This window comes from Petromyzon marinus, chromosome 52, assembly GCF_048934315.1.
Source record: "Petromyzon marinus isolate PM22_M1 ecotype Great Lakes invasive population chromosome 52, UKy_Petmar_22M1.pri1.0, whole genome shotgun sequence".
NCBI lineage: Eukaryota > Metazoa > Chordata > Hyperoartia > Petromyzontiformes > Petromyzontidae > Petromyzon > Petromyzon marinus.
In genome coordinates, this window is record NC_133718.1 from 9,737,655 (window position 1) to 9,749,300 (window position 11,646).

Consider the following 11,646-nt stretch of genomic DNA (forward strand, 5'->3'; position numbering starts at 1 on the left):
CAGAAGATCGGCGAGCTTCAGCTCATCCTCGTTGCCGTAGCCCGTGAAGACCACGACACACGTGCCGGCGCTGGCGTCCACCGACTTGATCGTGGCGTCGTAGACCACGCCGTCCTCGGACCAGGCAGCCTGGCACAGGTCGCCCGGCTTACAATGGCACGCGAGAGGTTGGCACAGAGACGGGCAACAATTGACCCCGTCTAGCCGACGCGTGCCACTGGAGCAAGCGCTGTTGGCACACCTACGAAGGACGGCAAGGCGCAACAAGGCGGCGATGCGGCCAGCACCACACCTGGCTGCCTCAAGTCTCCACAAAGTAAACCGCTGTAGTCTGCGCTCCACCAACGGAAGAAAAGCAAAACTACATTAACTCTCTCCTGAAGAGCTCCCGTGGCTGGAAGACCTCGACATCGGCATTTAGCTGAGGAAAATTGCCATCCGCAGGACTGTGTATGCTTACGTACGATTTCTGTTCCTTGTTCTCAGTCTCGTTGCAGCGGGGAACACACAAAGGGACCGTTTGGCTAACCATCAAACTTTTGGCTCGATTTTTCACTGTGCACTTTCAGATGCGCTTCTGCGGCCATCTGGAACGCTCTTCCTTTCCGATATTAGGAAGCCACTGGAGCTACGCACTTTTACATCTAGACTGAAAACTAATTTCTTTAGAAGTGCTTTTTGTGTTCAGTTTCTTGTACTTCCCCCGCACCTCTGACTAGCGCGGTTGGCTATGTACGGTGCGAAACGTCGTGAGAATTTTAGTGTTTTATTTTTATTATTTTATTATTTCCCTTCTACGTGACTTTACCGAAAGAACCAAGAATATGGTGCGAAAGCAGTTCAACATACATACATGAGAATCTTTATTTAGACTGGAGGAATTCGATGAGCTATGAAGCTCATTTTCACAGATGGTCCAGAATGGGGAGGTCAGCAAGGTACAACAGCAAAAAATACAAATGAAATGATAGGAGTGAAAAATAAAGAAAATGGTTAGCAAGTCACTAAATATAAACAAAGAAATTTATTAATTACGGGAGTCCGATTTATCAAGCTTGGGCAAGGCAGCAAAAAACAACAAAACAGTCCCAGACCACACCGAGATAACACCACACAGTAGCAGTCTCTCAATAAAATGGCACATTAACACTGAGCTCGCATCTGGCTACAGCTCCAAATGGCTCACACGGTGGAGCCTAAACAGACTGAGAGTGGATTTCGGCAGAAGCAACTCTCTCACGAAATCATGGGGGGTTTCTACGCAAAAGAAGAATTTGATTATGATAATATGGCTTTCCCTTTTCTGGCAATAAAACAGAAAGGGGAAAACCCTATTATCATAATTTAATACTGGCAAAGGAGGTCTCATGAAATAATTTGCTTGTCAGGAGAAGCAAACCTCATGGACCTTCTCCCTGAGATTTCCCTGCAGCACTACAATGCCAAACACCAGAAGCGGTGGCCTGTAAAGAATATTGGTGAAAGACCAATATAGGTTGGACAGCAGACACGACAAAGCGGACAACTATTAACATCACGCAGGTAATGGTCAAAGTTATAAATCACATTTGCAAATAAACGTGACAGCCACATCCAGCGCACCAGTAATCTTCTGCTTCAGGATATTTACCTTGTCGGAGGGCGACACGCTGCTCCTCTTGTGCCGTCTCCGTGTCTTCGCCCGCTTGTTCACGGACTTTGTCTCCCCGCAGGTCTTGGGGCTCTCGCAAGTGGCAGTGCCATTTTTGAGCGCTGTCTGAAAGAACACGGTCAGTTAGTTGAGGTTGGTTGTGTTTCGTGTGGCCACGGCCATATACACTGACGAAGTCACGGCCTGTAGGTAACCCACCCCTGCTCTAAGACGTGTAGGACCGGGTGTCTAGACCTGCTTCTGTACATACACGTACTACTTTGGAACGGCTCGTAGAGTGTTGCCAACTCAGCAATTTTGTTGCTCGATTTAGAGGCATTTTTGGGGGTTTACCAAGCGACCAAATTTGAGTGACTTTCTGGGATAATTTTGAGGATTTAGAAGCAATTCCCGCTGCGTATGAATGTACGCATTCACATGACATTTAAAATGGCTCATCGACTCAAAAAAGCGCGCTCTTAGAAATCCTACGTCACTTTGCTATGGCACAATGTCGAGTGCCATTTATTATAACTAGTCTAGGCATAATGCAGCCTTATTGAGTTAGCAACAATGCTGTCAAACCACTGTGTGCCCATTTTCCCCATTCATGTTTGTGGCTGACATGCTTCCAACCTGCGCATGCATCACTGTGCACATTCTCCGCCGCCTGGTGAGGAAGTTCGTTTAGACAAAGTGTATTATATTGTCGGGCTTTCCCGGGTATCCCTTGCAACAGGTGTGTTGTGTCTCAAGATGTAAATATAACCATGTACACGCACACAGAGATACGAAGTGCACAAGTACACACAGACAAGCGATACAAAGACAAAGACCCCCCCCCATATAGCCTTTTACAGACTGTTGGGGCAAGTGCTGTTAGCAAGCACCTAGAAAGGCCGGAAGAGCACACGAGGGGGTGGGTGGTCAGCACCACGCCCGGCTGCCTTTGTCTCCCCAGTGGCGATGTTTACACACTGCGCCTGGTCCTCATTTGTAGCTGAGTCGACCTAGGGGAGGCCCAGGACCGGTTGAGCTCACAGCCAGAGTCTGAGACACTCACCTTGAAGGACGTGACGGCTTTGTCATACGCCTTGATGAGCGCTGTGCCGTCCCAAATGTCAGAATCGTCACTCTACACAGGGCACACAACCACCACCACCATCACCACCACGACCCTTTTGAGTCAACATCGACCGCACGCGGCACGCTCAGCACGTGCTACGCTCAACACGCGGCACGTGCCACGCTCAACACGCGGCACGCTCAGCACGTGCCACACGCTCAGCACGTGCCACACGCTCAGCACGCGGCACACGCTCAGCAAGCGCCACACGCTCAGCACGTGCCACACGCTCAGCACGTGCTACACGCTCAGCACGTGCCACACGCTCAGCACACGGCACGCTCAGCACGTGCCACACGCTCAGCACGCGGCACACACTCAGCACGCGGCACACGCCACACGTGGCACACGCCGCACGTGGCACACTCAGCACGCGGCACGCTCAGCACGCGGCGAGACCCACGGCGTTCCCCGACACCCGGAGCGCTGTGCGAGAGAAGTGACGTCCGTCCACTGAAGTACCAGGGCGCGGCGCATTGCGGCGCTTGTTTTGACCATACTTCACCACGCTGGTACCAGAGCGGGTCTGTGAATGCGGGCGAGTGAAGGCTCGAGTTCCGTACAGTGCTGACACACACGCAATTTGCAGGTTAATTGAATGCAAGTACACCATCGAAACTGATAGCAAGAGGAAATTATATACCGAGCCAGTGGTAGAAATTCCTCATTTCGAGGGCGGCGAGCGGCGACTCGCATATGACCACCGCTGTTGATTCGCCACAAAGTAGTGCACTGTTGACTTCATTCACACCGCACTGTAGTGTCACTGTACAATGCACGTAAGCCCAATTGTGCACGCGCAGACAGCGCTGTACACGCGTACCGTGCGAACATAACGTCAACAACATAACGTCAATAACACAACATAACGTCAATAACATAACGTCAATAACACAACATAACGTCAATAGCACAACAACATAACGTCAACAACATAACGTCAATAACATAACGTCAATAACGTGTTCATTCTGCTTCGCGGTGCACAGCATACAGAAGAAGTGCATCCGACAGCCACGACTCTACTGACGCTACATAACGTCAATAACACAACATAACGTCAATAACATAACGTCAACAACATAACTTCAAATTTCGATTTAAAGCTTTCGTGACTGCAAGGATTCATCTTCTTTGGTTCTTTCGGTAAAGTCACGTAGAATGAGAATAAAATAATAAATTGATCAAATAAAATAACACAATAATATTCTCACGATGTTTCGGCCACAACACAAGCGGCCTTCATCAGGTGAAGGGACGAGACTGTCTGGTAGGACAGCGCTGGAGTGAAAAAAGGCACGCTCAGATCACGACCTTTAAGCTGTGTCAGAAGAAACAAAGCGCCTTGACAAAGGAATTAGCATATAATTGAGCATTGAAATGGCCGAGTGATTAGCTTGTGACTGGTCACAGAAATGGCTATGTTAAAGTTAAAGCATACACATCCGCAGAGGCACCCCTTGACAAAGGAATTAGCATAGAATTTATCATTGAAATAGCTAAGTTAAAGCATACACATCCGCAGAGGCACCCCTTGACAAAGGAATTAGCATAGAATTTAGCATTGAAATAGCTGAGTGATTAGCTTGTAACTGGTCACAGAAATAGCTATGTTAAAGTCAGAGCATACACATTCACCGAAGCACCTAGTATAAATCAAACAGGAGAATTTAGCATTGAAATAACTAGGCGAATTTAGCATTGAAATAACTGAGTGATTAGCTAGTGACTGGTCACAGAAATGGCTATGTTGAAGTCAAGGCCTACACATCTGAGCTATTCACAGTAACTGGGTATACAATACAATGTATAATGAATACTATATAGTGAACCAATAAAAAACTAAAATATAAATTACCTTAATGTTATCAATAAACTCTATATTCTCCAATCAACTAAGCTACCAACAATAAGTCGTTATATATCACAATGCTATATGGCGAAAAAATGGGTGGATTCTCACCCTCAACTTTAGCAACACGGATAGCTACGGGCCCCGTTCAGACGGACGAGTTCATCCAAGGTCGGAACAGAGGAGGGGGAGAGAGACAGCTGCGAGGCGCTATTATACTCCATGTTGTAAACCATACCATTAACCGTGGTGTGAGAGGTATTAAGAGTCAATGCTGGCGAAAGAGCTGCGGTCTGAAGGTCATCGTAAAAAACAATTAAGAACGGAAATGGTTTAAAACATCTTTCCAATGGTTACTAAGCCAGAATCCATCTTCTCGGTTGAAATTGTCTCTGTACTTGTATATGTGAATGGCCTCATGAACGAATCTCTCATGGTAGCCGGTTGGTTTGCAAAGAACCTCCGTCTTGGAGAAGTCAATGTCATGTGAGCCCACTGAATTATAACAGTGATCTGCCACGGCAGAGGAGTTCGTCCTACCGTGTTTCAAGTCTGCTTTATGTTCACGGATGCGGTCCGAGATATGTCGTTTGGTTTCTCCAATGTAGCTACTACCACAGAGGCACTTTAGTTTGTAAACGCCCGGGTACTGTATGTCTGGAACAGCATCTTTTACAGATGGAACTAGATCACGGATTTTATGTATTGTGTTGAATCGGACCTGGATCTTGTGTTTATTCAGGATATTGGAGATCTTTTTAGTCACCCCTGCAATGTAGGGTAAGGTGATGGTTTTGAGTGGCTCCACAAGAGAATCCTTGCAGTCACGAAAGCTTTAAATCGAAATTTAACCGCCTCTACGGGGAGGGATTTCACACATCCTTAAGATCATTCAACAGACTCTGGGATAAGAAGGATCAACTAATCAAGACTCTCACCTTTCTGAAGAGATGCCGCGACTCTAAGGTAATACCAACCGCATTTACACTAACCTCTGCTGTTGCAACGTCTCTCAATGCAAAACGAATTCTAGCTAGAATTAGCTTCGCTCTTATCTCGGAAAAAATTCAGACTTACACGCACCTAACTCGATCAGTTAGACAAGACACTCTACAAATCACACTTAAAATTGACAGCAACAATGTCTACATCGGATTGGGAACATGTAGACAATATGACTACCTCTTCGGCTGCCACTATGTCGACCAAATGTAGGGACAATTTGATTTCCAAATTCAATCACCTCTCCAGCAAAAAATTGGACCCACACACCGAAAAGATAGACGTCAACAAAGTCGTAATTAATCGCAGTAACAGTTCCATTTCTGATGGTCTGAAATCCGTTTTAGCTAAAGGTCTAAACTTTGCTGTCACACCGAGACACTTACCGGTTAATGATATCATTGCCTATGTCGACGTTGCACTCAAGGGCTTGAGTCCCATCGCTGCAGACGTAGCAAGATCTGAAATCGCTGCAACCCTTAAAAACGCTAAGTTGCCACCCAGCAACATCAGCAAAGACGAACGTTTTGAATTATCTCAATTAAAAAAGAGGGATGATATTGTCGTCCTCTCAGCCGACAAGGGCAATGCCACTGTCATCATGGACAAAACAGAATATAACAACAAAATTCAAGAACTACTCAACGATGGCAGCTATACAAAAATAAAAAGAGATCCCACCAACAGCCTGGTTACCAAAACGAACAAAATCATCTCTGATTCAACAGCATTAATTGATGAGACCAAACAGTTCTCGTTGAAACCCTCTGCTGCCAGACCACCAAGATTATATGGCCTTCCAAAGATACACAAAGAAGATACACCCCTTCATCCCATCGTCTCTACTATCAACTCCCCCACCTATAAACTGGCACGTTTTCTTGTTGATATACTGCGACCTTTCACTGGAAAAACCACCTCTGCGGTACTAAATTCTACTCACCTGGTATCGACAATCAAAGGCATTTCCCTGTCCCCAGACGACCTGCTTGTCAGTTTTGATGTGGTGTCCTTGTTCACCAAAGTCCCGGTACCTGACACCATTGCTATCATTGAAGACCTGGTTCATCAAGGACTGCACAATGATGTACCCCCCCTGGTGAGACATTGCTTAACCAACACATACTTCACCTGGAATGGAACTTTCTACAAACAAACTGAGGGTACCCCAAGGGGCTCCCCCCTATCTCCGGTTGTAGCCAACGTATTCATGGAAAATTTTGAAACTGACGCCATCCAGACTGCCACTCTACGCCCGACCTTATGGAAGAGGTACGTGGATGACACCTTTGTCATCTGGCCACATGGCCAGCCTGCTCTAGACCAATTCCGCAACCACATCAATTCCATACACCCAGCCATCAGATTTACCATGGAGGTCTAAAAAGATGGCAAACTACCCTTTTTGGATTTCTTAATTAAGAGGAGACATGATGGTTCAATGAGTCACTGTCTACAGGAAAGCCACCCATACAGATGCTTACTTGAAACCGGATTCCCACCGCATCCATCCCAGAAGAACTCCCTCATCAAGACTCTATACCATAGAGCCCAATGCATTTCCGACCAGGAACACATTACCAGTGAACTCAAGCACGTACACCAGGCTCTCAGGGCTAATGGTTACTCCGACTACACAATCCGCAAAGCCATCACTCCAGTCATGAAGAAGGATTATCTTGTGGAGCCACTCAAAACCATCACCTTCCCCTACATTGCAGGGGTCACTAAAAAGATCTCCAAAATCCTGAATAAACACAAGATCCAGGTCCGATTCAACACAATACATAAAATCCGTGATCTAGTTCCATCTGTAAAAGATGCTGTTCCAGACATACAGTACCCGGGCGTTTACAAACTAAAGTGCCTCTGTGGTAGTAGCTACATTGGAGAAACCAAACGACATATCTCGGACCGCATCCGTGAACATAAAGCAGACTTGAAACACGGTAGGACGAACTCCTCTGCCGTGGCAGATCACTGTTATAATTCAGTGGGCTCACATGACATTGACTTCTCCAAGACGGAGGTTCTTTGCAAACCGGCTACCATGAGAGATTCGTTCATGAGGCCATTCACATATACAAGCACAGAGACAATTTCAACCGAGAAGATGGATTCTGGCTTAGTAACCATTGGAAAGATGTTTTAAACCATTTCCGTTCTTAATTAATTGTTTTTTACGATGACCTTCAGACCGCAGCTCTTTCGCCAGCATTGACTCTTAATACCTCTCACACCACGGTTAATGGTATGGTTTACAACATGGAGTATAATAGCGCCTCGCAGCTGTCTCTCTCCCCCTCCTCTGTTCCGACCTTGGATGAACTCGTCCGTCTGAACGGGGCCAGTAGCTATCCGTGTTGCTAAAGTTGAGGGTAAGAATCCACCCATTTTTTCGCCATATAGCATTGTGATATATAACGACTTATTGTTGGTAGCTTAGCTGATTGGAAAATTTAGAGTTTATTGATAACATTAAGGTAATTTATATTTTAGTTTTTTATTGGTTCACTATATAGTATTCATTATACATTGTATTGTATACCCAGTTACTGTGAATAGCTCAGATGTGTAGGCCTTGACTTCAACATAGCCATTTCTGTGACCAGTCACTAGCTAATCACTCAGTTATTTCAATGCTAAATTCGCCTAGTTATTTCAATGCTAAATTCTCCTGTTTGATTTGTACTAGGTGCCTCGGTGAATGTGTATGCTCTGACTTTAACATAGCTATTTCTGTGACCAGTTACAAGCTAATCACTCAGCTATTTCAATGCTAAATTCTATGCTAATTCCTTTGTCAAGGGGTGCCTCTGCGGATGTGTATGCTTTAACTTAGCTATTTCAATGCTACATTCTATGCGAATTCCTTTGTCAAGGGGTGCCTCTGCGGATGTGTATGCTTTAACTTTAACATAGCCATTTCTGTGACCAGTCACAAGCTAATCACTCGGCCATTTCAATGCTAAATTATATGCTAATTCCTTTGTCAAGGCGCTTTGTTTCTTCTGACACAGCTTAAAGGTCGTGATCTGAGCGTGGCTTTTTTCACTCCAGCGCTGTCCTCCAGTCTCGTCCCTTCACCTGATGAAGGCCGCTTGTGTTGTGGCCGAAACGTCGTGAGAATATTATTGTGTTATTTTATTTTATCAATTTATTATTTTATTCTCATTCTACGTGACTTTACCGAAAGAACCAAATAAGAACATAACGTCAATAACACAACAACATAACGTCAATAACATACTGTCAATAACATAACGTCAACAACATAACGTCAATAGCATAACGTCAATAACACAACATAACGTCAATAGCATAACGTCAACAACATAACGTCAACAACATAACGTCAATAACACAACATAACGTCAACAACATAACGTCAATAACGTGTTCATTCTGCTTCGCGGTGCACAGCATACAGAAGAAGTGCATCCGACAGCCACAACTCTACTGACGCTACCCCCCACTCTCACCAACCCGCACTGAGCAGGCGAGGTGAAGTATGGTCAAGTTAATAAACCCCACGGGGTGTGCAGAGGCCCTCGTCCAGCAGTGGACACGTGGAGCACAAAGAGGAGGGGGTATGGGAGAGGAGGAGGAGCGGGCGCGACTTGTCCATCACCTGCCCCTTCTGGTAGACGACGTCTCCCCGCGACACGGCCATGGACGATGGTGCGAGCGAGCGAGCCCGCAAAGAGGCCCCCCAGGAGCTTTGAAACCTCGCAGGAGAAGCGCGCGACTGAAGGTGGTGGTGGTTGTTGTTGTTGGCGGCGGGGGTGGTGGTGGTGAAGCCAAGCCGGCCGGTTCCCTTACGTAACGAACACAACAGCAGCAGCAGCAAGTAGACACGCTGCTTTAGCTGGGTGTTGTTTATCGGAGCTTATCGAAGGCCGCCTCTCTCGCTGCCTCCGAGTGAAGGGAGCGCGCGCCCCATGTGCGCCCTGAACGCCGCCACCGCAAACCTGCGACTCGCCGCCGGCGGCCATCTTACGCAAGGGAAGCGTCGCCCGCCGCTGTGAATGGGAAAGCCGGCGATGGGCGTCATCAACACGTCACCACTTCACCTCCCCAGGAAGAAACGGGACACGGGGATTGGGCCAAAGCGGGAAACTCTTCCCTGTGTAAGATGGCCGACAGGAACGCGTACACCGCGGCAGCGCTACGGACCCCGCCCCCTCCTCCCCGTCTCCCCCCCCGCCATTATCCTCCCCGCTACCGCTATAGGCGCTGCGCGAGACGCCGCGTGATAAAAATGTTTTATGATTAATTAGGGCGCAACCTCGGTCTGTGACGTAACAAACATAATTGTTGGGGGCGGTGTCAGCTGACGTCACTGGCAGGTATCGAATTTCTAAGCGCGTCACATCCGCGCGTCACATCCGCGCGTCACATCCGGCGATGACGTTGCAATCATCACAGGCTAAATACACGTGACGCTCGCACGTGACGCTCACACTCCAACTGGCTCCTCGCTGGCAACACTCGTGGGCAAGATGTTGCTGCTGCATGGGGTCAAGGCGTTTGTCATGTTGACCTTGATTCACATTACCGGATTGGTCGATTATAAAGGAGACAGTGCCAACTACCCGACCCCGACTCCATTGTGCACAAAGCCCTACATAGACCCGCTGCCATGCGTTGTGTCACGGCTGATGGGCATTGCGATAGTGATGATGGCTGTGATCCAGATATTCCTGTGGCGTCGTTGGAGCTGTAACCTATCCGACGCCGAGCGTTACAGCGCCATGCTGTGTGAGGACAACGTGAAGCTGCGTCAAAGAACAAGCACGGTGGAAGACGACAACGCCACCCTGAGGGTGAGGGAGGCGGCGACGCGTAAGGACAATGAGGCGTTGCGTCGAGAGATGCTGCTTCAGGAGAGGGCGATGGTGCTGCATCCACAGATGCTGCATGAGGAGAGCCGGCTCGTAGAGAAGGAGAATCAACGGCTGCGTCACGAGAACGAGAAGATGATTCGCGCCGCAGCCGTCAACGTCAGCACCTCCACCAATGTCACCGACGATAACGACGTGACCGCCACCACCACCGCCACCATTTACACGACGCCAACACCGCCGCCACTATTGCCACCACCGAGACGAAAAAACTTACATTTCGATGACTCAGAAACCCCTTTCATAAAACGATTTAATTTTATAAGTTAAAGAAGCCCAAATAAAACGTCACACACACAAAGGCCAAAGACAAAGAACCCCTGTATAGCGGTAACATACTGTTTGGAGAAGGGCTGTTAGTAAGGACGTATGACCTACACGACCGCTCATCACACACACACATGCACACAAATGGATGCATACTCACGCAAGTGACTGGCTTCCTAAAGGTTTCCGATCCTGAGGACCCTTTGTAAGTCGAGTGGTTCGTAAGTCGGGATGCAATAATGAACTGTATTCAAATGCACATACCCGTCAGTGTTATAAAATGTGTTATGGTTAAACAAATAAATTCGTTGAAAAATAGTGTTTTTTAAAACATCGGTTTTATTATTAACAATTTCGTTTAACTCACGGTCGAGAAGTGCATCAATGTCGCCTGAGGCACGCGGCACCTGCTTTTTGTGATCACTGTTACGTTGCATTTATGGCTTTTATTTTGGTGATTTCGAAAACGTTTTATTGGTTTTGGCCATGTTTTTGTTTATTGTAGTACGGAGTTAAGACTGATGGCCTAAATCTTAGTTGTCTTGTGGTTGTTGTTATTTGACTTGCATCCCACTGGGATTTTGCACACAGCGTTGGTGTACGGTGCTATTTCAGGAATATTTTGATGTTTTTTTCCTGGATTTTCTGTTTGCACAGTCACATAGTCACTTTAAGATGTTTTCTTGTTCATGTTTTTGTTTGTTGCGGTTGCACCTAATTCAAGAGCCGAATGGCTCACAGGGCTATACCAAATAAATGGAACTATGAACTATGTGTGAGCCGATTCCACAGTTTAGGGACCGCGGCGTTTTTTGCCTACACAATTATATATAAATAATAAGGCGTCCATACAAAATGTAAATTG

At 46.9% G+C, this 11,646-nt stretch overlaps 1 protein-coding gene across 1 annotated transcript; it reads right to left on the bottom strand.

The window, feature by feature from the left end:
* Positions 1-1,520: 1,520 nt before the first annotated feature.
* LOC142931329 (survival motor neuron protein-like) lies at positions 1,521-9,772 on the bottom strand. Its single transcript, XM_076075221.1, has 3 exons — positions 9,242-9,772; positions 2,694-2,765; positions 1,521-1,756 (listed from the first exon to the last, which is right to left on the bottom strand). Exons 1-3 carry the CDS (start codon positions 9,281-9,283, stop codon positions 1,556-1,558), a joined length of 315 nt encoding a protein of 104 aa, XP_075931336.1. The 5' UTR covers positions 9,284-9,772; the 3' UTR covers positions 1,521-1,555.
* Positions 9,773-11,646: the final 1,874 nt, after the last annotated feature.

Excerpts from the sequence above, each read along its gene's own strand:
- LOC142931329 (XM_076075221.1), bottom strand. The coding sequence starts at position 9,283 with ATGGCCGTGTCGCGGGGAGACGTCGTCTACCAGAAGGGGCAG. Across the intron at positions 2,766-9,241 it reads TCGTCTACCAGAAGGGGCAG|AGTGACGATTCTGACATTTG; the intron begins GTGATGGACAAG and ends TGCCCTGTGTAG. Across the intron at positions 1,757-2,693 it reads AAGCCGTCACGTCCTTCAAG|ACAGCGCTCAAAAATGGCAC; the intron begins GTGAGTGTCTCA and ends GTGTTCTTTCAG.